Source organism: Oncorhynchus tshawytscha, unplaced genomic scaffold, assembly GCF_018296145.1.
Source record: "Oncorhynchus tshawytscha isolate Ot180627B unplaced genomic scaffold, Otsh_v2.0 Un_contig_9416_pilon_pilon, whole genome shotgun sequence".
Classification (NCBI taxonomy): Eukaryota; Metazoa; Chordata; class Actinopteri; order Salmoniformes; family Salmonidae; genus Oncorhynchus; species Oncorhynchus tshawytscha.
The window spans coordinates 13,778-39,221 of record NW_024608452.1 but is presented as its reverse complement, the minus strand read 5'-3'; the positions used below and the strand labels follow the sequence as shown (position 1 = coordinate 39,221).

The window sequence follows — 25,444 nt, the reverse complement described above, 5'->3', positions numbered from 1 at the left end:
GTCCATGTGAACACGTCCACATCGTCTAGATAGTCCAACTCCTGCTACGGCTCTATTTCTCTTACATTTCAAACCTGTTGCCTGAAGACATCTGATATCTCCACAGTGTGGTGAGAGATGAGATTAGTCTGCTGTATATGGTGCTCAGTGGTCACATGTCTCTATATAAAGTTACACTTCATGGCCTGACTGTTTTGGAGGCCAAAATATATGATAACAGTTTTTTCCCGACCACTTAACTTTATCTGGAAAAAACTCCTGGCCCTGGGAAGAATTCATGGTCTGGCCCATCAGCCTGACCAATCATTCTGCCTGTACAGCAAGGTGACACATTTAAATCAAACTAAACAGCACCACCGTAAGGTTGTAGCAGGTATTACACAACGGAAATCGGTTTGTTGTCTTCCTGTTTCTAGATGTGTGCGGCGGTATGAAGTTGATCGCATGCTATTGCACGGTCTATGGACAGTAACGGTTTATCTACATTGTGTCATGTCATGATTATGCCCGCGGTAAATCACGGATCGCTACATCGACATGGTGTTACATTGTTACTAAAATAACCGGACTTGCGTGTGGTTGGTGCTACAGTTCAAAGGCAACCAACTCACGAGGTAACGTTACTGTACAGTAGTGCAACAACTTGAAATGATCGTCTGACATTCGCTCACATATTGAGTGAAAGGATGCTGAGAACATGTTTAACAGCTGTCCGCAGTCCTGCGGTCTGCGTGGGTCGGTGTTTCAGTAGTGAAGTGAGTGGTGCAGTTTCCACGTTAGCCGGTTTCTCCTCTCCACCGTTCTCAACGGAGGCTTCACTCTATGTTCACGTGAGTATTAGTAGACCACTAACGTTATATTCAATCAGTTTATCTCTTTCTTCCATTCTGCCTCCCTCTTTCTGCTATCTATCCTTCTCGCAAAAGGCAATGAATGAATGAATGAGATCCGATTTCAACTAACACTTTGTCAGTCAGTCACACACACACACACACACAGTGGCCATACTGTCTGAGGGGATGCGCCTACTGCAGAGGAGGCTGGTGGGAGGTGCTATAGGAGGATGGGCTCATTATTATGGCTGTAATGGATTACTGTAACAACAAGTACAACCCTGATCCTCTCCTGTTCACAGTGGCCTTACTGTCTGAAGAGATGCTCCTACTGTAACAACAAGTACAACCCTGACACTAACCCTGATCCTCTCCTGTTCACAGTGGCCTTACTGTCTGAAGAGATGCTCCTACTGTAACAACAAGTACAACCCTGATCCTCTCCTGTTCACAGTGGCCTTACTGTCTGAAGAGATGCTCCGACTGTAACTTCAACAAGTACAGCCTTGACACTAACCCTGATCCTCTCCTGTTCACAGTGGCCTTACTGTCTGAAGAGATGCTCCTACTGTAACTTCAACAAGTACAGCCTTGACACTAACCCTGATCCTCTCCTGTTCACAGTGGCCTTACTGTCTGAAGAGATGCTCCGACTGTAACTTCAACAAGTACAGCCTTGACACTAACCCTGATCCTCTCCTGTTCACAGTGGCCTTACTGTCTGAAGAGATGCTCCGACTGTAACTTCAACAAGTACAGCCTTGACACTAACCCTGATCCTCTCCTGTTCACAGTGGCCTTACTGTCTGAAGAGATGCTCCTACTGTAACTTCAACAAGTACAGCCTTGACACTAACCCTGATCCTCTCCTGTTCACAGTGGCCTTACTGTCTGAAGAGATGCTCCGACTGTAACTTCAACAAGTACAACCCTGACACTAACCCTGATCCTCTCCTGTTCACAGTGGCCTTACTGTCTGAAGAGATGCTCCGACTGTAACTTCAACAAGTACAGCCTTGACACTAACCCTGATCCTCTCCTGTTCACAGTGGCCTTACTGTCTGAAGAGATGCTCCGACTGTAACTTCAACAAGTACAACCCTGACACTAACCCTGATCCTCTCCTGTTCACAGTGGCCTTACTGTCTGAAGAGATGCTCCTACTGTAACTTCAACAAGTACATTCCTCGCTCTGACAACCAGGATGTCATGTTGGAGTGTCTCCAGCGGGAGACGGAGACCTTACTAAAGCTCAGCCAGGTGTCCCGGTAGGTTTACCCTCTAAATTCAAACCTCCTCTGTGAGTCATCGCCTTTAGCTTTAGTGTCTCCATGGGAACATCTGAAATGGCACACTATTCCCTAAACAGTGCACTATTTCTAGAGTGCCTGAGGCTGACTTTGGAGGGAACATTTTCAGACTGCTCCTCCACCTCCTGGAGTTCAACTCCAAACACAATAGTCTGAGCATTTTTCTTCTTTCTTTTTTAATGTCTCTCTCCATGTCTCACTCTCTGTCTCTCTCTCTCCGTGTCTCACTCTCTGTCTCTCTCTCCGTGTCTCACTCTCTGTCTCTCTCTCTCTCCATGTCTCACTCTCTGTCTCTCTCTCTCCGTGTCTCACTCTCTGTCTCTCTCCGTGTCTCACTCTCTGTCTCTCTCTCTCTCCGTGTCTCACTCTCTGTCTCTCTCTCTCTCTCTCCATGTCTCACTCTGTCTGTCTCTCTCCATGTCTCACTCTCTGTCTCTCTCTCTCTCCCATGTCTCACTCTCTGTCTCTCTCTCTCCGTGTCTCACTCTCCATGTCTCACTCTGTCTCTCTCTCTCTCCATGTCTCACTCTCTGTCTCTCTCTCTCTCCGTGTCTCACTCTCTGTCTCTCTCTCTCTCCGTGTCTCACTCTCTGTCTCTCTCTCTCTCATGTCTCACTCTCTGTCTCTCTCTCTCTGTCTCTCTCTCTCTCTCCATGTCTCACTCTCTGTCTCTCTCTCTGTCTCCATGTCTCACTCTCTGTCTCTCTCTCTCTCCGTGTCTCACTCTCTGTCTCTCTCTCTCCGTGTCTCACTCTCTGTCTCTCTCTCTCTCCGTGTCTCACTCTCTGTCTCTCTCTCTCTCTCCGTGTCTCACTCTCTGTCTCTCTCTCTCGTGTCTCACTCTCTGTCTCTCTCTCTCTCCGTGTCTCACTCTGTCTCTCTCTCTCTCTCCGTGTCTCACTCTCTGTCTCTCTCTCTATGTCTCACTCTCTGTCTCTCTCTCTCTCCATGTCTCACTCTCTCTCTCTCTCATCCATCTCACTCTCTGTCTCTCTCTCTCTCCGTGTCTCACTCTCTGTGTCTCACTCTCTGTCTCTCTGTCTCTCTCTCTCCCATGTCTCACTCTCTGTCTCTCTCTCTCTCTCTCTCCGTGTCTCACTCTCTGTCTCTCTCTCTCTCTCCGTGTCTCACTCTCTGTCTCTCTCTCTCCTGTGTCTCACTCTCTGTCTCTCTCTCTCTCCGTGTCTCACTCTCTGTCTCTCTCTCTCTCTCCGTGTCTCACTCTCTGTCTCTCTCTCTCCATGTCTCTCTGTCTCTCTCTCTCTCTCCATGTCTCACTCTCTGTCTCTCTCTCTCTCCGTGTCTCACTCTCTGTCTCTCTCTCTCTCTCTCTCTCCATGTCTCACTCTCTGTCTCTCTCTCTCTCCCATGTCTCACTCTCTGTCTCTCTCTCTCTCTCCGTGTCTCACTCTCTGTCTCTCTCTCTCTCTCCATGTCTCACTCTCTGTCTCTCTCTCTCTCCCATGTCTCACTCTCTGTCTCTCTCTCTCTCATGTCTCACTCTCTGTCTCACTCTCTGTCTCACTCTCTGTCTCTCTCTCCGTGTCTCACTCTCTGTCTCTCTCTCTCTCATGTCTCACTCTCTGTCTCTCTCTCTCTCTCCATGTCTCACTCTCTGTCTCTCTCTCTCTCCATGTCTCACTCTCTGTCTCTCTCTCTCTCCATGTCTCACTCTCTGTCTCTCTCTCTCTCTCCGTGTCTCACTCTCTGTCTCTCTCTCTCTCCCATGTCTCACTCTCTGTCTCTCTCTCTCCATGTCTCACTCTCTGTCTCTCTCTCTCTCCATGTCTCACTCTCTGTCTCTCTCTCTCTCTCCCGTGTCTCACTCTCTGTCTCTCTCTCTCTCTCCATGTCTCACTCTCTGTCTCTCTCTCCGTGTCTCACTCTCTGTCTCTCTCTCTCCATGTCTCACTCTCTGTCTCTCTCTCTCTGTCTCACTCTCTGTCTCTCTCTCTCTCTCCATGTCTCACTCTCTGTCTCTCTCTCTCATGTCTCATGTCTCTCTCTCTCTGTCTCACTCTCTGTCTCTCTCTCTCTCTCCGTGTCTCACTCTCTCTCTCTCTCTCTCCATGTCTCACTCTCTGTCTCTCTGTCTCTCTGTCTCTCTCTGTCTCTCTCTCTCTCCCATGTCTCACTCTCTGTCTCTCTCTCTCTCTCCATGTCTCACTCTCTGTCTCTCTCTCTCTCTCCATGTCTCACTCTCTGTCTCTCTCTCTCTCCATGTCTCACTCTCTGTCTCTCTCTCTCTGTCCATGTCTCACTCTCTGTCTCTCTCTCTCTCTCCGTGTCTCACTCTCTGTCTCTCTCTCTCTCCGTGTCTCACTCTCTGTCTCTCTCTCTCCTCCATGTCTCACTCTCTGTCTCTCTCTCTCTCCGTGTCTCACTCTCTGTCTCTCTCTCTCTCACTCTCTGTCTCACTCTCTGTCTCACTCTCTCTCCCATGTCTCACTCTCTGTCTCTCTCTCTCTCCACTCTCTGTGTCTCACTCTCTGTCTCTCTCTCTCTCTCTGTCTGTCTCACTCTCTGTCTCTCTCTCTCTCCATGTCTCACTCTCTGTCTCTCTCTCCTGTCTCACTCTCTGTCTCTCTCTCTGTCTCTCTCTCTCTCTCTCTCTCCATGTCTCACTCTCTGTCTCTCTCCGTGTCTCACTCTCTCTCTCTCTCCATGTCTCACTCTCTGTCTCTCTCTCTCTCCATGTCTCACTCTCTGTCTCTCTCCTCTCCATGTCTCACTCTCTGTCTCTCTCTCTCCATGTCTCACTCTCTGTCTCTCTCCATGTCTCACTCTCTGTCTCTCTCTCCTGTCTCACTCTCTGTCTCTCTCTCTCCGTGTCTCACTCTCTGTCTCTCCTCTCCATGTCTCACTCTCTGTCTCTCTCTCTCTCATGTCTCACTCTCTGTCTCTCCATGTCTCTCTCCTGTCTCTCTCTCTGTCTCTCTCTCTCTGTCTCTCTCTCTCTCCATGTCTCACTCTCTGTCTCTCTCTCTCTCAAGTGTCTCACTCTCTGTCTCTCTCTCTCCCATGTCTCTCTCTCTGTCTCTCTCTCTCTGTGTCTCACTCTCTGTCTCTCTCTCTCTCCATCTCTCACTCTGTCTCTCTCTCTCCGTGTCTCACTCTCTGTCTCTCTCTCTCTCCATGTCTCACTGTCTCACTCTCCGTGTCTCACTCTCTGTCTCTCTGTCTCTCTCTGTCTCACTCTCTCTCTCTCTGTCTCTCTCTCTCTCCGTGTCTCACTCTCTGTCTCTCTCTCTGTGTCTCACTCTCTGTCTCTCTCTCTCTCTCCGTGTCTCACTCTGTCTCTCTCTCTCTCTGTCTGTCTCTCTCTGTCTCTCTCTCTCCGTGTCTCACTCTCTGTCTCTCTCTCTCTCTCCATGTCTCACTCTCTGTCTCTCTCTCTCTCCGTGTCTCACTCTCTGTCTCTCTCTCTCATGTCTCACTCTCTGTGTCTCTCTCTCCATGTCTCCGTGTCTCTCTCTCTCTCTGTCTCTCTCTCCATGTCTCTCTCTCTGTCTCTCTCTCTCTCTCTCTCCGTGTCTCACTCTCTGTCTCTCTCTCTCTCTCTCACTCCATGTCTCTCTCTCTGTCTCTCTGTCTCTCTCTCTCTCCGTGTCTCACTCTCTGTCTCTCTCTCTCTCCGTGTCTCACTCTCTGTCTCTCTCTCTGTCTCTCTCTCTCTCCGTGTCTCACTCTCTATCTCTCTCTCTCTGTCTCACTCTCTGTCTCTCTCTCTCTCCGTGTCTCACTCTCTGTCTCTCTCTCCATGTCTCACTCTCTGTCTCTCTCTCTCTCCGTGTCTCACTCTCTCTCTCTCTCTCTCCGTGTCTCACTCTCTGTCTCTCTCTCTCTCCGTGTCTCACTCTCTGTCTCTCTCTCTCTCTGTCTCTCTCTCTGTCTCTCTCTCTCTCTCCGTGTCTCACTCTCTGTCTCTCTCTCTCTCCGTGTCTCACTCTCTGTCTCTCTCTCTCTCGTGTCTCACTCTCTGTCTCTCTCTCTCTCCGTGTCTCACTCTCTGTCTCTCTCTCCATGTCTCTCTCTCTGTCTCACTCTCTGTCTCTCTCTCTCTCCGTGTCTCACTCTCTGTCTCTCTCTCTCTCGTGTCTCACTCTCTGTCTCTCTCTCTCCGTGTCTCACTCTCTGTCTCTCTCTCTCTCCGTGTCTCACTCTCTGTCTCTCTCTCTCTCTCGTGTCTCACTCTCTGTCTCTCTCTCTCTCTCCGTGTCTCACTCTCTGTCTCTCTCTCTCTCCGTGTCTCACTCTCTGTCTCTCTCTCTCTCCGTGTCTCACTCTCTGTCTCTCTCTCTCTGTCTCACTCTCTGCTCTCTCTCTCTCCGTGTCTCACTCTCTGTCTCTCTCTCTCTCCGTGTCTCACTCTCTGTCTCTCTCTCTCTCCGTGTCTCACTTCTCTCTCATCTCCGTGTCTCACTCTCTGTCTCTCTCTCTCTCTCCGTGTCTCACTCTCTGTCTCTCTCTCTCTCTCCGTGTCTCACTCTCTGTCTCTCTCTCTCTCCGTGTCTCACTCTGTCTCTCTCTCTCTGTCTCTCTCTCTCTCTCTCTCTCTCTCCGTGTCTCACTCTCTGTCTCTCTCTCTCTCCGTGTCTCCTCTCTGTCTCTCTCTCTCTCTCCATGTCTCACTCTCTGTCTCTCTCTCTCTCTCTCTCCGGTCTCACTCTCTCTCTCTCTCTCTCTCCGTGTCTCACTCTCTGTCTCTCTCTCTCTCTCTCTCTCTCTCTCTCTTCCTCACTCATCTCTCTCTCTCTCTCTCTGTCTCACTCTCTGTCTCTCTCTCTCTCCCTCTGTCTCTCTCTCTGTCTCCGTGTCTCACTCTCTGTCTCTCTGTGTCTCTCTGTCTCTCTCTGTCTCTCTCTCTCTGTGTCTCACTCTCTGTCTCTCTCTCTCTCTCTCTCCGTGTCTCACTCTCTGTCTCTCTCTCTCTCTCCGTGTCTCACTCTCTGTCTCTCTCTCTCTCTCCGTGTCTCACTCTCTGTCTCTCTCTCTCTCTCGTGTCTCACTCTCTGTCTCTCTGTCTCTCTCTCAGTGTCTCACTCTCTGTCTCTCTCTCTGATCACTAGTCTCTTCTCTCTCTCCGTGTCTCACTCTCTGTCTCTCTCTCTCTCTCCGTGTCTCACTCTCTGTCTCTCTCTCTCTCTCCGTGTCTCACTCTCTGTCTCTCTCTCTCTCTCCGTGTCTCACTCTCTCTGTCTCTCTCTCTCTCTCCTCCGTGTCTCACTCTCTGTCTCTCTCTCTCTGTCTCACTCTCGTGTCTCACTCTCTGTCTCTCTCTCTCTCTCTGTCTCACTCTCTGTCTCTCTCTCTCAGGTGTCAGGTCTCTCTCTCTCACTCTCTGTCTCTCTCTCAGTCTCTCTCTCTCTGTCTCTCTCTCTGTCTCTCCGTGTCTCTGTCTCTCTCTGTCTCTCTCTCTCTCTCCGTGTCTCACTCTCTGTCTCTCTCTCTCTCCGTGTCTCACTCTCTGTCTCTCTCTCTCTCTCTCTCTCTCTCTCCGTGTCTCACTCTCTGTCTCTCTCTCTCTCTCTCTCTGTGTCTCACTCTCTGTCTCTCTCTCTCACTCTCTCTCCGTGTCTCTCTGGGAGTCTCTCTCTCTCCGTGTCTCACTCTCTGTCTCTCTGTGTCTCACTCTCTGTCTCTCTCTCTCTCCGTGTCTCACTCTCTCTCTCTCTCTCTGCTCTCTGTGTCTCACTCTCTGTCTCTCTCTCTCTCTCTCTCCGTGTCTCACTCTCTGTCTCTCTCTCTCTCTGTCTCACTGTCTCTCTCTCTCTCTGTCTCAGTCCGTGTCTCACTCTCTGTCTCTCTCTCTCTCTCTCTCTGTGTCTCACTCTCTGTCTCTCTCTGTCTCTGTGTCTCACTCTCTGTCTCTCTCTCTCTCCGTGTCTCCTGTCTCACTCTCTCTGTCTCTCTCTCTGTCTCTCTCCGTGTCTCACTCTCTGTCTCTCTCTTCTCTCTCGTTCCGTGTCTCACTCTCTGTCTCTCTCTCTCTCTCTCTCTCTCCAGATCACTCTGTCTCTCTCTCTTCTCTCCGTGTCTCACTGTCTCTCTCTCTCTCTCCGTGTCTCACTCTCTGTCTCTCTCTCTCTCTCCGTGTCTCACTCTCTGTCTCTCTCTCTCTCCGTGTCTCACTCTCTGTCTCTCTCTCTCTCTCTCTCCGTGTCTCACTCTCTGTCTCTCTCTCTCTCTCTCTCAATGTCTCTCTCTGTCTCTCTCTCTCTCTCTCCGTGTCTCACTCTCTGTCTCTCTCTCTCTCTCTCTCCGTGTCTCACTCTGTCTCTCTCTCTCTCTCGATGTATCACTTTCTGTCTCTCTCTCTCTCTCCGTGTCTCACTCTCTGTCTCTCTCTCTCTCTCCGTGTCTCACTCTGTCTCTCTCTCTCTCTCTCTCTCTCCGTGTCTCACTCTCTGTCTCTCTCTCTCTCCGTGTCTCACTCTCTGTCTCTCTCTCTCTCCGTGTCTCACTCTCTGTCTCTCTCTCTCTCTCTCTCTCTCTCTGTGTCTCACTCTCTGTCTCTCTCTCTCTCTCCGTGTCTCACTCTGTCTCTCTCTCTGTCTCTCTCTCTCTCTCCGTGTCTCACTCTCTGTCTCTCTCTCTCTCGTGTCTCACTCTCTCCGTGTGTCTCTCTCTCTCTCTCTCTCCGTGTCTCACTCTCTGTCTCTCTCTCCTCTGCACTCTCTGTCACTCTCTCTCTCTCTCCGTGTCTCACTCTCTGTCTCTCTCTCTCTCTCCGTGTCTCACTCTCTGTCTCTCTCTCTCTCTGTGTCTCACTCTCTGTCTCTTCTCTCTCTCCGTGTCCACTCTGTCTCTCTCTCTCTCGATGTATCACTTTCTGTCTCTCTCTCTCCCGTGTCTCACTCTCTGTCTCTCTCTCTCTCTCCGTGTCTCACTCTCTGTCTCTCTCTCTCTCTCTCTCTCCGTGTCTCACTCTCTGTCTCTCTCTCTCTCTCTCTCTCCAATGTCTCACTCTCTCTCTCTCTCTCTCTCTGTCTCACTCTCTCTCTCTCTCTCTCTCTCTCTCTCTCTCTGTCTCACTCTCTGTCTCTCTCTCTCTCTCTCCGTGTCTCACTCTCTGTCTCTCTCTCTCTCTCTCTCCGTGTCTCACTCTCTGTCTCTCTGTCTCTCTCTCTCTCCTCCGTGTCTCACTCTCTGTCTCTCTCTCTCTCTCTCCGTGTCTCACTCTCTGTCTCCTCTCTCTGTCTCACTCTCTGTCACTCTCTCTCTCTCCGTGTCTCACTCTCTGTCTCTCTCTCTCTCTCCGTGTCTCACTCTCTGTCTCTCTCTCTCTCTCCGTGTCTCACTCTCTGTCTCTCTCTCTCTCTCTCCGTGTCTCACTCTGTCTCTCTCTCTCTCTCCGTGTCTCACTCTCTGTCTCTCTCTCTCTCTCCGTGTCTCACTCTCTGTCTCTCTCTCTCTCTCTCTCTCTCTCTCCGTGTCTCACTCTGTCTCTCTCTCTCTCTCCGTGTCTCACTCTCTGTCTCTCTCTCCTCCCGTGTCTCACTCTGTCTCTCTCTCTCTCCGTGTCTCACTCTCTGTCTCTCTCTCTCTCTCTCCGTGTCTCACTCTCTGTCTGTCTCTCTCTCTCTCTCTCCGTGTCTCACTCTCTGTCTCTCTCTCTCTCTCCATCTCGTGTCTCTCTCTGTCTCTCTCTCTCTCTCCGTGTCTCACTCTCTGTCTCTCTCTTCTGTCCGTGTCTCTCTCTGTCTCTCTCTCTCTCCGAACTCTCTGTCTCTCTCTCTCTCTCCGTGTCTCACTCTCTGTCTCTCTCTCTCTCTCCGTGTCTCACTCTTGTCTGAGCTCTCTCTCCGTGTCTCACTCTCTCTCTCTCTCTCTCTCCCAGTGTCTCATCTCTGCTCTCTCTCTCTCTGTCTCTCTCCGTGTCTCATCTCTGTCTCTTCTCTGTCTCTCGTGTCTCACTCTCTCTGTCTCTCTCTCTCTCTATGTCTCACTCTCTGTCTCTCTCTCTCTCTCCGTGTCTCACTCTCTGTCTCTCTCTCTCTGTCTCTCTCTCTCTCTCCTCCGTTCTCACTCTCTGTCTCTATAACTCCTCTCCGTGTCTCACTCTCTGTCTCTCTCTCTCTCCGTGTCTCACTCTGTCTCTCTCTCTCTCTCTGTTCATCTGTCTCTCTCTCTCCGTGTCTCACTCTCTGTCTCTCTCTCTCTCTCCTCCGTGTCTCACTGTCTCTCTCTCTCTCTCTGTCTCTCCTGTCTCACTCTCTGTCTCTCTCTGTCTCTGCTCTATGTCTCACTCTCTGTCTCTCTCTCTCTCTCCGTGTCTCACTCTCTCTCTCTCTCTCTCTCCGTGTCTCTCTCTGTCTCTCTCTCTCTCTCTCCGTGTGTCTCACTCTCTGTCTCTCTCTCTCTCTCTCTCCGTGTCTCACTCTCTGTCTCTCTCTCTCTCTCGTGTCTCCTCTCTGTCTCTCTCTCTCCCTCCGTGTCTCACTCTGTCTCTGTGCTCTCTCCGTGTCTCACTCTCTGTCTCTCTCTCTCTCTGTCTCACTCTCTGTCTCTCACTGTCTCTGTCTCTCTCTCTCTCTCTCTCCGTGTCTCACTCTCTGTCTCTCTCTCTCTCTCTCCGTGTCTCACTCTCTGTCTCTGCTCTCTCTCTCTCTCTCCGTGTCTCACTCTCTGTCTCTCTCTCTCTCTCCGTGTCTCACTCTCTGTCTCTCTTTCTCTCTCTCGTGTCTCACTCTCTGTCTCTCTCTCTCTCTCTGTGTCTCACTCTCTGTCTCTCTCTCTCTCTCTCTCCGTGTCTCACTCTCTGTCTCTCTCTCTCTCTCTCTCCGTGTCTCACTTTCTGTCTCTCTCTCTCTCCGTGTCTCACTCTCTGTCTCTCGCTCTCTCTCTCCGTGTCTCACTCTCTGTCTCTCTCTCTCTCGTGTCTCACTCTCTGTCTCTCTCTCTCTCCGTGTCTCTCTCTCTCTCTCTCGTGTCTCACTCTCTGTCTCTCTCTCTCTCTCTCTCTCCGTGTCTCACTCTGTCTCTCTCTCTCTCTCCCCGTGTCTCACTCTCTGTCTCTCTTTCTCTCTCCGTGTCTCACTCTCTGTCTCTCTCTCTCTCTCTCCGTGTCTCACTCTCTGTCTCTCTCTCTCTCTCTGTGTCTCACTCTCTGTCTCTCTCTCTGTGTCTCACTCTCTGTCTCTCTCTCTCTCTCCGTGTCTCACTCTCTGTCTCTCTCTCTCTCTCTCTCTCTCTCTGTCTCACTCTCTGTCTCTCTCTCTCTCTCTCTCCGTGTCTCACTCTCTGTCTCTCTCTCTCTCTCTATGTCTCACTCTCTGTCTCTCTCTCTCTCCGTGTCTCACTCTCTGTCTCTCTCTTCTCTCCGTGTCTCACTCTCTGTCTCTCTCTCTCTCTCTCTCTGTCTCACTCTCTGTCTCTCTCTCTCTCTCCGTGTCTCACTCTCTGTCTCTCTCTCTCTCTCATCCGTGTCTCACTCTCTGTCTCTCTCTCTCTCCGTGTCTCACTCTCTGTCTCTCTCTCTCTCCGTGTCTCACTCTCTGTCTCTCTCTCTCTCTCGTGTCTCACTCTCTGTCTCTCTCTCTCTCCGTGTCTCACTCTCTGTCTCTCTCTCTCCGTGTCTCACTCTCTGTCTCTCTCTCTCTCCGTGTCTCACTCTCTGTCTCTCTCTCTCCCGTGTCTCACTCTCTGTCTCTCTCTCTCTCTCTCCGTGTCTCACTCTCTGTCTCTCTCTCTCTCTCTCTCCGTGTCTCACTCTCTGTCTCTCTCTCTCTCCGTGTCTCACTCTCTGTCTCTCTCTGTCTCTCTCTCTGTCTCTCTTTCTCCCTCTGTGTCTCACTCTCTCTCTCTCTCTCTCCTCCGTGTCTCACTCTGTCTCTCTCTCTCTCTCCGTGTCTCACTCTCTGTCTCTCTTCTCTCTCCGTGTCTCACTCTCTGTCTCTCTTTCTCTCTCCGTGTCTCACTCTCTGTCTCTCTCTCTCTCTCCGTGTCTCACTCTCTGTCTCTCTCTCTCTCTCTCCGTGTCTCACTCTCTGTCTCTCTCTCTCTCCGTGTCTCACTCTCTGTCTCTCTCTCTCTCTCATGGTCTCTCTCTGTCTCTCTCTCTCTCTCCGTGTCTCACTCTCTGTCTCTCTCTCTCTCATGTCTCACTCTCTGTCTCTCTCTCTCTCTCTCCGTGTCTCACTCTCTGTCTCTCTCTCTCTCTCCGTGTCTCTCTCTGTCTCTCTCTCTCTCCGTGTCTCACTCTCTGTCTCTCTCTCTCTCTCTCCGTGTCTCACTCTCTGTCTCTCTCTCTCCGTGTCTCACTCTCTGTCTCTCTCTCTCTCCGTGTCTCACTCTCTGTCTCTCTCTCTCTCTCCGTGTCTCACTCTCTGTCTCTCTCTCTCTCTCTCTCTCTCTCTCCGTGTCTCACTCTCTGTCTCTCTCCTCTCTCTCTCTCCGTGTCTCACTCTCTGTCTCTCTCTCTCTCTCTCTCTCTCCGTGTCTCACTCTCTGTCTCTCTCTCTCTCTCCGTGTCTCACTCTCTGTCTCTCTCTCTCCTCTGTGTCTCACTCTCTGTCTCTCTCTCTCTCTACTCCGTGTCTCACTCTCTGTCTCTCTCTCTCTCTCCTCACTCTCGTGTCTCACTCTCTGTCTCTCTCTCTCTCTCTCAAAGTCTCACTCTCTGTCTCTCTCTCTCTCTCCGTGTCTCACTCTCTGTCTCTCTCTCTCTCGTGTCTCACTCTCTGTCTCTCTCTCCGTGTCTCTCTCTCTCCGTGTCTCACTCTCTGTCTCTCTCTCTCTCTGTCTCACTCTGTCTCTCTCTCTCTCTCCGTGTCTCACTCTCTGTCTCTCTCTCTCCCTCCGTGTCTCACTCTCTGTCTCTCTCTCTCCATGTCTCACTCTCTGTCTCTCTCTCTCTCTCTCTGTGTCTCACTCTCTGTCTCTCTCTCTGTGTCTCACTCTCTCTCTCTCTCTCTCCGTGTCTCACTCTCTGTCTCTCTCTCTCTCTCTCTCTCTGTCTCACTCTCTGTCTCTCTCTCTCTCTCCTCCGTGTCTCACTCTCTGTCTCTCTCTCTCTCCATGTCTCACTCTCTGTCTCTCTCTCTCGTGTCTCACTCTCTGTCTCTCTCTCTCTCCGTGTCTCACTCTCTGTCTCTCTCTCTCTCTCTCTCGTGTCTCACTCAGTCTCTCTGTCTCTCTCTCTCTCTCTCTCTGTGTCTCACTCTCTGTCTCTCTCACTCTCTCTCTCTCTCTTTGTCTCACTCTCTGTCTCTCTCTCTCTCTCTCCGTGTCTCACTCTCTGTCTCTCTCTCTCTCTCCGTGTCTCACTCTCTGTCTCTCTCTCTCTCTCTCCGTGTCTCACTCTCTGTCTCTCGCTGTCTCTCCGTGTCTCACTCTCTGTCTCTCGCTCTCCTCCGTGTCTCACTCTCTGTCTCTCTCTCTCTCTCTCCGTGTCTCACTCTCTGTCTCTCTCTCTCTCTCTCCGTGTCTCACTCTGTCTCTCTCTCTCTCTCCGTGTCTCACTCTCTGTCTCTCTCTCTCCCTCCAGTGTCTCACTCTCTGTCTCTCTCTCTCTCTCCGTGTCTCACTCTCTGTCTCTCTCTCTCTCTCTGTGTCTCACTCTCTGTCTCTCTCTCTCTCTGTGTCTCAGTCTCTCTCTCTCTTGTCTCACTCTCTGTCTCTCTCTCTCTCTCTCTCTCTCTCTCCGTGTCTCACTCTCTGCTCTCTCTCTCTCTCTCTCGTGTCTCACTCTCTGTCTCTCTCTCTCTCTCTCTGTGTCTCACTCTCTGTCTCTCTCTCTCTCTCTGTGTCTCACTCTCTGTCTCTCTCTCTCTCGCGTGTCTCACTCTCTGTCTCTCTCTCTCTCTCTCTCTCTCCGTGTCTCACTCTCTGTCTCTCTCTCTCTCTCTCTCCGTGTCTCACTCTCTGTCTCTCTCTCTCTCTCTCTCCGTGTCTCACTCTCTGTCTCTCTCTCTCTCTCCGTGTCTCACTCTCTGTCTCTCTCTCTCTCCGTGTCTCACTCTCTGTCTCTCTCTCTCTCTCTCGTGTCTCACTCTCTGTCTCTCTCTCTCTCTCTCTCTCCGTGTCTCTCACTCTGTCTCTCTCTCTCTCTCTCTCTCCGTGTCTCACTCTCTGTCTCTCTCTCTCTCCTCTCTCCCGTGTCTCACTCTGTCTCTCTCTCCGTGTCTCTCTCTGTCTCTCTCTCTCTCTCTCTCCTCTGTATCTCTCTCTCCTCTGTCTCTCTCTGTCTCTCTCTTGCTCTGTCTCCCCTCTCTCTTGCTCTGTCTCCCCCTCTCTCTTGCTCTGTCTCCCTCTCTTGCTCTGTCTCTCTCTCCATGTTCCCTCTGTCTCTCTAACTCTCTCTCTCCTCTGTATCTCTCTCTGTCTCTCGCTCTGTCTCTCTCTCTGTCTCCATGTCTCCTCTCTGTCTCTCTCTCTCCCTCCCTCTGTATCTCTCCCCTCTGTATCTCTCTCTCCCTCTGTATCTCTCTCTGTCTCTCTCTCGCTCTGTCTCTCTCTCTCCTCTGTATCTCGCTCTGTCTCTCTCTCTCTCTCTCTCTCTCTCCTCTGTATCTCCCTGTCTCTCTCTCTCCTCTGTCTCTCTCTCTCTCTCCTCTGTCTCTCTCTCTCTCTTCTCTCTCTCTCTCCCTCTGTCTCTTTCTCTCTCTCTCTCTCTCTCTCTCTCTCTCTCTCTCTCTCTCTCTCGCTCTGTCTCTCTCGCTCTGTCTCTCTCTCGCCCTGTCTCTCTCTCTCGCTCTCCTTCAGGATCACCTCTGTGTTTTTTGGAGGCGGGACTCCCAGCCTGGCCCGCCCCTCCACTATTGCTGCGGTCCTAGAGACGGTTGCCAGGCACGCTGGACTATCAGAGGAGGCGGAGGTCACTTTGGAGGTCAACCCCACCCCTGTAGGAAGCTCTAAGTTGGAGGACTTCCTCCATGCTGGCGTCAACCGTTTTTCCATCGGGGTGCAGGTGAGATCAAGGCTGGTGTTCAGTCAGTTGCACACAGTAGATTTCCAGAAAGCGTTCTCAGTAGAAGTTGTTACGGCTTTCTTCAAGGATAGTCGGACCAAAATGCAGCGTGGTTAAATCGAGACATCTTTAATAACCGAACAATACAAAACAACAAACGGAACGTGAAAACCTATACAGCCTATCTGGTGACAACTAACACAGAGACAGGAACAATCACCCACAAACACACAGTGAAACCCAGGCTACCTAAATATGGTTCCCAATCAGAGACAACGAGAATCACCTGACTCTGATTGAGAACCGCCTCAGGCAGCCATAGACTATGGACACCCCTACTCAGCCACAATCCCAAAACCTACGAAAAACCCATACATAAACACAACACAAAATAAACCCATGTCACACCCTGGCCTGACCAAATAATATTATAAAACACAAAATACTAAGACCAGGGCGTGACAGAAGTACGTCCTACTACTATACATCCCCCCGGGCTATAAGAGTAATGGGAACGGTTAGGTGGAGACTAGCAACCCTTTCCCATTAAACCTTTTCTGAAACAACAGAAAACATTATTACTGGTGGAAAGGGAGGAAGGAGAGGAGGAGTCCCTGGAGGATAAGAGTGTGATGCAACACAGGCAGTCACTGATCACTAGCTTTGTTCTGAACAGTCAGTCACTGATCACTAGCTTTGTTCTGAACAGGCAGTCACTGATCACTAGCTTTGTTCTGATAACCAATTGTCCTTTTTCTATGTGAATCTGGTCAGGGAGCAGGTCAGGGAGCTGAAGGAGAGCAGGTCAGGGAGCTGAAGGAGAGCAGGTCAGGGAGCTGAAGGGGAGCAGGTCAGGGAGCTGAAGGAGAGCAGGTCAGGGAGCTGAAGGAGAGCTGAAGGAGAGCAGGTCAGGGAGCTGAAGGAGAGCTGAAGGAGAGCAGGTCAGGAGCTGAAGGAGAGCAGGTCAGGGAGCTGAAGGAGAGCAGGTCAGGGAGCTGAAGGAGAGCAGGTCAGGGAGCTGAAGGAGAGCAGGTCAGGGAGCTGAAGGAGAGCTGAAGGAGAGCAGGTCAGGGAGCTGAAGGAGAGCTGAAGGAGAGCAAGTCAGGGAGCTGAAGGAGAGCTGAAGGAGAGCAGGTCAGGGAGCTGAAGGAGAGCTGAAGGAGAGCAGGTCAGGGAGCTGAAGGAGAGCTGAAGGAGAGCAGGTCAGGGAGCTGAAGGAGAGCAGGTCAGGGAGCTGAAGGAGAGCTGAAGGAGAGCAGGTCAGGGAGCTGAAGGAGAGCTGAAGGAGAGCAGGTCAGGGAGCTGAAGGAGAGCTGAAGGAGAGCAGGTCAGGGAGCTGAAGGAGAGCTGAAGGAGAGCAGGTCAGGGAGCTGAAGGAGAGCTGAAGGAGAGCTGAAGGAGAGCAGGTCAGGGGGCTGAAGGAGAGCAGGTCAGGGGCTGAAGGAGAGCTGAAGGAGAGCAGGTCAGGGAGCTGAAGGAGAGCTGAAGGAGAGCAGGTCAAGGAGCTGAAGGAGAGCTGAAGGAGAGCTGAAAGTGAGCTGAAGGAGAGCAGGTCAGGGAGCTGAAGGAGAGCAGGTCAGGGAGCTGAAGGAGAGCTGAAGGAGAGCTGAAGGAGAGCAGGTCAGGGAGCTGAAGGAGAGCAGGTCAGGGAGCTGAAGGAGAGCTGAAGGAGAGCAGGTCAGGGAGCTGAAGGAGAGCAGGTCAGGGAGCTGAAGGAGAGCAGGTCAGGGAGCTGAAGGAGAGCTGAAGGAGAGCAGGTCAGGGAGCTGAAGGAGAGCAGGTCAGGGAGCTGAAAGGGAGAGCTGAAGGAGAGCAGGTCAGGGAGCTGAAGGAGAGCTGAAGGAGAGCTGAAGGAGAGCAGGTCAGGGAGCTGAAGGAGAGCTGAAAGAGAGCTGAAGGAGAGCAGGTCAGGAGCTGAAGGAGAGCAGGTCAGGGAGCAGAAGGAGAGCTGAAGGAGAGCAGGTCAGGGAGCTGAAGGAGAGCAGGTCAGGGAGCTGAAGGAGAGCAGGTCAGGGAGCTGAAGGAGAGCAGGTCAGGGAGCTGAAAGGGAGAGCTGAAGGAGAGCAGGTCAGGGAGCTGAAGGAGAGCAGGTCAGGGAGCTGAAGGAGAGCTGAAGGAGAGCTGAAGGAGAGCAGGTCAGGGAGCTGAAGGAGAGCTGAAGGAGAGCAGGTCAGGGAGCTGAAGGAGAGCTGAAAGAGAGCTGAAGGAGAGCAGGTCAGGGAGCTGAAGGAGGCAGGTCAGGGAGCTGAAGGAGAGCAGGTCAGGGAGCTGAAGGAGAGCAGGTCAGGGAGCTGAAGGAGAGCTGAAGGAGAGCAAGTCAGGGAGCTGAAGGAGAGCTGAAGGAGAGCAGGTCAGGGAGCTGAAGGAGAGCTGAAGGAGAGCAGGTCAGGGAGCTGAAGGAGAGCTGAAGGAGAGCAGGTCAGGGAGCTGAAGGAGAGCAGGTCAGGGAGCTGAAGGAGAGCTGAAGGAGAGCAGGTCAGGGAGCTGAAGGAGAGCTGAAGGAGAGCAGGTCAGGGAGCTGAAGGAGAGCTGAAGGAGAGCAGGTCAGGAGCTGAAGGAGAGCTGAAGGAGAGCAGGTCAGGGAGCTGAAGGAGAGCTGAAGGAGAGCTGAAGGAGAGCAGGTCAGGGGGCTGAAGGAGAGCAGGTCAGGGGGCTGAAGGAGAGCTGAAGGAGAGCAGGTCAGGGAGCTGAAGGAGAGCTGAAGGAGAGCAGGTCAAGGAGCTGAAGGAGAGCTGAAGGAGAGCTGAAAATGAGCTGAAGGAGAGCAGGTCAGGGAGCTGAAGGAGAGCAGGTCAGGGAGCTGAAGGAGAGCTGAAGGAGAGCTGAAGGAGAGCAGGTCAGGGAGCTGAAGGAGAGCAGGTCAGGGAGCTGAAGGAGAGCTGAAGGAGAGCAGGTCAGGGAGCTGAAGGAGAGCAGGTCAGGGAGCTGAAGGAGAGCAGGTCAGGGAGCTGAAGGAGAGCTGAAGGAGAGCAGGTCAGGGAGCTGAAGGAGAGCAGGTCAGGGAGCTGAAAGGGAGAGCTGAAGGAGAGCAGGTCAGGGAGCTGAAGGAGAGCTGAAGGAGAGCTGAAGGAGAGCAGGTCAGGGAGCTGAAGGAGAGCTGAAAGAGAGCTGAAGGAGAGCAGGTCAGGGAGCTGAAGGAGAGCAGGTCAGGGAGCAGAAGGAGAGCTGAAGGAGAGCAGGTCAGGGAGCTGAAGGAGAGCAGGTCAGGGAGCTGAAGGAGAGCAGGTCAGGGAGCTGAAGGAGAGCAGGTCAGGGAGCTGAAAGGGAGAGCTGAAGGAGAGCAGGTCAGGGAGCTGAAGGAGAGCAGGTCAGAGCTGAAGGAGAGCTGAAGGAGAGCTGAAGGAGAGCAGGTCAGGGAGCTGAAGGAGAGCTGAAGGAGAGCAGGTCAGGGAGCTGAAGGAGAGCTGAAGGAGAGCTGAAAGAGAGCTGAAGGAGAGCAGGTCAGGGAGCTGAAGGAGAGCAGGTCAGGGAGCTGAAGGAGAGCTGAAGGAGAGCTGAAGGAGAGCAGGTCAGGGTGCTAAAGGAGAGCAGGTCAGGGAGCTGAAGTAGAGCTGAAGGAGAGCAGGTCAGGGAGCTGAAAGGGAGAGCTGAAGGAGAGCAGGTCAGGGAGCTGAAGGAGAGCTGAAGGAGAGCAGGTCAGGGAGCTGAAGGAGAGCAGGTCAGGGAGCTGAAGGAGAGCAGGTCAGGGAGCTGAAGGAGAGCAGGTCAGGGAGCTGAAGGAGAGCTGAAGGAGAGCTGAAGGAGAGCAGGTCAGGGAGCTGAAGGAGAGCAGGTCAGGGAGCTGAAAGGAGAGCAGGTCAGGGAGCTGAAGGAGAGCTGAAGGAGAGCTGAAGAAGAGCAGGTCAGGGAGCTGAAGGAGAGCAGGTCAGGGAGCTGAAGGAGAGCAGGTCAGGGAGCTGAAGAAGAGCAGGTCAGGGAGCTGAAGGAGAACAGGTCAGGGAGCTGAAGGAGAGCTTTATGAAACACTGTTTTAACATGTTTCATGTGTCTGCTTCTTTTCAAACAGTCTCTACGGGACGACGACCTGAAGGTTCTGGGGCGAGACCACAACTCCCAGCATGCTTTGCAGACCGTAGTGGAGGCTCGGAGGCTCTGCCCGGGTAGGGTGTCTGTCGACGTCATGTTTGGACGTCCTGGTCAGTGTGTTGCATCCTGGGAGTTGGAGTTGGATGAGCTGCTGTCGGTGTGTGATGACCACGTCTCCCTGTACCAGCTGACCCTGGAGAGAGGCATGTCTTTTCTTCCTAACACTGATCGTTTTTGTGCGCGTTATTTAGACGTTGGGACAGGTACAGATGAGATGGGGAGATGGAGGAGAGGACTACAGGAGAGACAGTAGCAGGAACACCACCACTACACCTTCCCAAGCAGACTGAATTTACAGATATTTTGAAGAAGGTTTTAGTTGCAGTGACTGTGATATGTGGTTGTTTTTACTTACTGTAGTTGAATTAGTAGCTGTAGTGATTGACAGGTAATAAGTCTCCAAATGAATATATGACCTGACTGTAAGTCACTCTGGATAAGAGATTCTGCTGCTAAATGACTCCAATGTTAACACGTCAACTGCAGGCACACAGCTCTTCAGACAGGTCCAGAAAGGCCAACTGAGCGTGCCCAGTGATGACATCACAGCTGTCATGTATGACTCTGCCAGGAGGATTCTTCAGAAGAGAGGCTATCTGCAGTATGAGGTGTCCAACTTTGCCAGAAATGTAAGTTCTACTCTCTTTCTCTGTGTGTGTGTGTGTGGTGTGTCCTTGTGTCTGTCTGACCACTGTGCTATAGTAGAAATTCCTTTGGTAGAAACCCCTGCAGTAGAAATACATTGACTAGAAAACCCTGCTGTAGAAATACATTTAGTAGAATACCCTGCAGTAGAAATACATTTGGTAGAAACCCCTGCAGTAGAAATACATTGACTAGAAAACCCTGCAGTAGAAATACATTTAGTAGAAAACCCTGCAGTAGAAATACATTTAGTAGAAAACCCTGCAGTAGAAATACATTGAGTAGAAAACCCTGCAGTAGAAATACATTTAGTAGAATACCCTGCAGTAGAAATACATTGAGTAGAAAACCCTGCTGTAGAAATACCTTGAGTAGAAAACCCTGCTGTAGAAATACATTGAGTAGAAAACCCTGCAGTAGAAATACATTGAGTAGAAAACCCTGCAGTAGAAATGCATTGAGTAGAAAACCCTGCAGTAGAAATACCTTGAGTAGAAAACCCTGCTGTAGAAACACCAGGCTATTCTCTGTGCTGTATTGGTTGTCATATCTATTGAATATGAATATTACCTGCTACAGTCAACACACATCTGTAATATACCTTGTGTATTTTCTGTCTGTTTTGAAGGGTGCCATCAGCCAACACAATATGAGCTACTGGAAGGCCAGTCAGTACCTTGGAGTGGGCCCAGGTGAGTTAATAGTGCTTTATGAATGCTCTATAACACCTTTATGAATGCTCTATAAAGACTTTATGAATGCTCTATAACACCTTTATGAATGCTCTATAACACCTTTATGAATGCTCTATAACACCTTTATGAATGCTCTATAAAGACTTTATGAATGCTCTATAACACCTTTATGAATGCTCTATAACACCTTTATGAATGCTCTATAACACCGTTATGAATGCTCTGTAACACAGTTATGAATGCTCTATAGCACTTTTATGAATACTCTATAGCACCTTTATGAATGCTCTATAGCACCTTTATGAATTCTCTATAGCACCTTTATGAATGCTCTATAACACCTTTATGAATGCTCTATAAAGACTTTATGAATGCTCTATAACACTGTTATTAATGCTCCATAAAGACTTTATGAATGCTCTATAACACCGTTATGAATGCTCTGTAACACAGTTATGAATCCTCTATAGCACTTTTATGAATACTCTATAGCACCTTTATGAATGCTCTATAGCACCTTTATGAATGCTCTATAACACCTTTATGAATGCTCTATAGCACCTTTATGAGTGCTCTATAACACAGTTATGAATCCTCTATAAAGACTTTATGAATGCTCTATAACACCGTTATGAATGCTCTATAACACCGTAATGAATGCTCTATAAAGACTTTATGAATGCTCTATAAAGCCTTTATGAATGCTCTATAAAGCCTTTATCTGTGGTTGTTTATTTGAAGTGGGACTCTTCTGTCTGCCAGGTGCCCATGGTCGCTTCGTCCCCCGTGGAGAGGGGGATGTGTGTCGAGAGGCCCGTACCCAGACTCTGGAGCCTGATGTCTGGTTGAGAGAGGTGCAGCAGAGGAGTCACGGGACCCGGCGCAGGATACCCTCACCCACCTGGGACTGTGAGTCAACTTCTTTCTGCTTCAGGCTGTTTTACCTGCAGAGTTCACACCGTGCTGCTCATTAAAGGGACAATCCACTTCAGAATAAAACTCCTGTCAATTTGTTAATAATCTATGATCTCTGAGTGGGTAAGATAACTATTTTCACCATTGATTTGACTTCTAAGTGGTCCGTCTGTGCAAACAGAAAATCGCGTTGTGCCACGTCATCGCGATAAGGTTCTCGTCACTGTCGATAGGGGAATAACAAACCTATCACATTTCATAACGCTTTAAAAAAATCAGTAAGTGCACTCCCCATATCAGCCAATAGAAGGTATGGACAGACTGGTTGACTGTGAGTCAGCTGGCCTACTGTCTGCTCTTTAGACTGTGTTCACCTGCACCTTCACCTGAGTTCATTCGGTGCTGCACGTTAATGACCTACATCCAATAATACTCCAGACTCACTCATAGCATGGGATTCTACGCTACAGAAACAGGAAATGCTGCCCTATGGGCCATTCTGCCTCGGACAAGGCTTCCTGTCTCGCAGCATGGCAGATGATATACTGTAGCAACCTGTTAACTTTATTCATCTGATTACAGATTGGAGGAAGTGTTGGTCATGGGACTGCGTTTGATTGACGGCATCACTCACCAGGTAATCTAGGCTAACCCAGAATACTGACGGCATCACTCACCAGGTAATCTAGGTTAACCCAGAATACTGACTGCATCACTCACCAGGTAATCTAGGCTAACCCAGAATACTGACAGCATCACTCACCAGGTAATCTAGGTTAACCCAGAATACTGACGGCATCACTCACCAGGTAATCTAGGTTAACCCAGAATACTGACGGCATCACTCACCAGGTAATCTAGGTTAACCCAGAATACTAGTGACGGCATCACTCACCAGGTAATCTAGGTTAACCTACTGACGGCATCACTCACCAGGTAATCTAGGTTAACCCAGAATACTGACGGCATCACTCACCAGGTAATCTGACGGCATTAAGGTAATACTGACCCAGAACCAAAAGTCTCACATCATTTGGTCAGATTATGTTTACATTGTCTGTCCACATACTATACAGTATATATATATATATACACACTATATGCTATACCAAGATGAGGTTTCAGCTGTTTCTAGATTCATTGTTTGCATCAATAGGGGCCATCAGTGATAAAAGCATTTTTTAACCTGATGTGTTCAGTATTTGTATGTTCCACACCATTGTTCTGATTCACCTTACTTCCTGTCTACATCTGTCTTTGTCTTTGATTCACCTTACTTCCTGTCTACATCTGTCTTTGTCTTTGATTCACCTTAGTTCCTGTCTACATCTGTCTTTGTCTCTGATTCACCTTACTTCCTGTCTACATCTGTCTTTGTCTCTGATTCACCTTACTTCCTGTCTACATCTGTCTTTGTCTTTGATTCACCTTACTTCCTGTCTACATCTGTCTTTGTCTCTGATTCACCTTAGTTCCTGTCTACATCTGTCTTTGTCTCTGATTCACCTTACTTCCTGTCTACATCTGTCTTTGTCTCTGATTCACCTTACTTCCTGTCTACATCTGTCTTTGTCTCTGATTCACCTTACTTCCTGTCTACATCTGTCTTTGTCTCTGATTCACCTTACTTCCTGTCTACATATGTCTTTGTCTCTGATTCACCTTACTTCCTGCCCACATATGTCTTTGTCTTTGATTCACCTTACTTCCTGTCTACATCTGTCTCTGATTCATGTTATTTCTGTGGCAGCATTGGCAGTTGTTCAGTCCCAGGGCAGATCTGTACCAGATTCTCAGCTCATCCTCTGAAGTACAAGACCTTCAACAGACAGGCCTCCTAATCCTGGATGACAGGTAACCCAGACCTTCAACAGACAGGCCTCCTAATCCTGGATGACAGGTAACCCAGACCTTCAACAGACGGGCTTCCTAATCCTGGATGACAGGTAACCCAGACCTTCAACAGACAGGCTTCCTAATCCTGGATGACAGGTAACCCAGACCTTCAACAGACAGGCTTTATAATCCTGGATGACAGGTAACACAGACCTTCAACATAGGTCTTATAATCCTGGATGACAGGTAACCCAGACCTTCAACAGACAGGCCTCCTAATCCTGGATGACAGGTAACCCAGACCTTCAACAGACAGGCCTCCTAATCCTGGATGACAGGTAACCCAGACCTTCAACAGACAGGTTTTATAGTCCTGGATGACAGGTAACACAGACCTTCAACACAGGTCTTATAATCCTGGATGACAGGTAACCCAGACCTTCAACAGACAGGCCTCCTAATCCTGGATGACAGGTAACCCAGACCTTCAACACAGGTTTTATAATCCTGGATGACAGGTAACCCAGACCTTCAACAGACAGGTTTTCTAATCCTGGATGACAGGTAACCCAGACCTTCAACAGACAGGCCTCCTAATCCTGGATGACAGGTAACCCAGACCTTCAACAGACAGGTCTTGTAATCCTGGATGACAGGTAACCCAGACCTTCAACAGACAGGCCTCCTAATCCTGGATGACAGGTAACCCAGACCTTCAACAGACAGGCCTCCTAATCCTGGATGACAGGTAACCCAGACCTTCAACACAGGTCTTATAATCCTGGATGACAGGTAACCCAGACCTTCAACAGACAGGTTTTCTAATCCTGGATGACAGGTAACCCAGACCTTCAACAGACAGGCCTCCTAATCCTGGATGACAGGTAACCCAGACCTTCAACAGACAGGTCTTGTAATCCTGGATGACAGGTAACCCAGACCTTCAACAGACAGGTTTTCTAATCCTGGATGACAGGTAACCCAGACCTTCAACAGACAGGCCTCCTAATCCTGGATGACAGGTAACCCAGACCTTCAACAGACAGGTTTTATAATCCTGGATGACAGGTAACACAGACCTTCAACACAGGTCTTATAATCCTGGATGACAGGTAACCCAGACCTTCAACAGACAGGCCTCCTAATCCTGGATGACAGGTAACCCAGACCTTCAACACAGGTTTTATAATCCTGGATGACAGGTAACCCAGACCTTCAACAGGTTTTACAGGTTTTCTAATCCTGGATGACAGGTAACCCAGACCTTCAACAGACAGACCTCCTAATCCTGGATGACAGGTAACCCAGACCTTCAACAGACAGGTCTTGTAATCCTGGATGACAGGTAACCCAGTCCTTCAACAGACAGGCCTCCTAATCCTGGATGACAGGTAACCCAGACCTTCAACAGACAGGCCTCCTAATCCTGGATGACAGGTAACCCAGACCTTCAACAGACAGGTTTTATAATCCTGGATGACAGGTAACACAGACCTTCAACACAGGTCTTATAATCCTGGATGACAGGTAACCCAGACCTTCAACAGACAGGCCTCCTAATCCTGGATGACAGGTAACCCAGACCTTCAACACAGGTCTTATAATCCTGGATGACAGGTAACCCAGACCTTCAACAGACAGGTCTTCTAATCCTGGATGACAGGTAACCCAAACCTTCAACAGACAGGCTTCCTAATCCTGGATGACAGGTAACACAGACCTTCAACAGACAGGTCTTATAATCCTGGATGACAGGTAACCCAGACCTTCAACAGATAGGTCTTCTAAGCCTTATAACTTGTGGTTTGTTTAAAGTGGGCCCAGTAGTTGTATCTCCGTGTCTGTATGAGTCTATTTGAACCAGCTGTGAGGTGGTAGGGGCCAAAACGTGCACCCCTGGGGGTCCTGACAAGCCCTTTTGTCTTGTGTGTAGGGGTCTGCGGTGCTCGTGGCAGGGCCTGGCCTTACTGGACAGCATGTTACCCACTCTGCTGCTGCTGCTGGAGGCCTACATCACCCAGGGGCTCCAGGAGCAGCAGGCCAGGGGCCCCATAGGAGACCAGAGACATGGAGGACAGAGGGTCTCCAAGCCTGGCTGACAGACAGGGGAGACTGAGCCGGAGACTGAGCCGGAGACTGACCCGGAGACTGACCCGGAGACTGAGCCTGAGCCGGAGACTGAGCCTGAGCCGGAGACTGAGCCCTGACCCAGAG

The 25,444-nt window shown here is 50.3% G+C and overlaps 1 protein-coding gene across 1 annotated transcript; it reads left to right on the top strand.

Annotated features, from left to right (window-relative positions):
• The first annotated feature begins 376 nt into the window (after positions 1–376).
• Positions 377–25,444, top strand: LOC121843538 (radical S-adenosyl methionine domain-containing protein 1, mitochondrial-like). Its single transcript, XM_042313183.1, is given in 11 exon segments — positions 377–830; positions 1,968–2,101; positions 14,849–15,053; positions 19,060–19,282; positions 19,626–19,768; positions 20,413–20,476; positions 21,242–21,364; positions 21,367–21,388; positions 21,977–22,031; positions 23,145–23,248; positions 25,164–25,444. Coding segments are annotated over 11 exon segments (1,383 nt in total). The 5' UTR covers positions 377–686; the 3' UTR covers positions 25,330–25,444.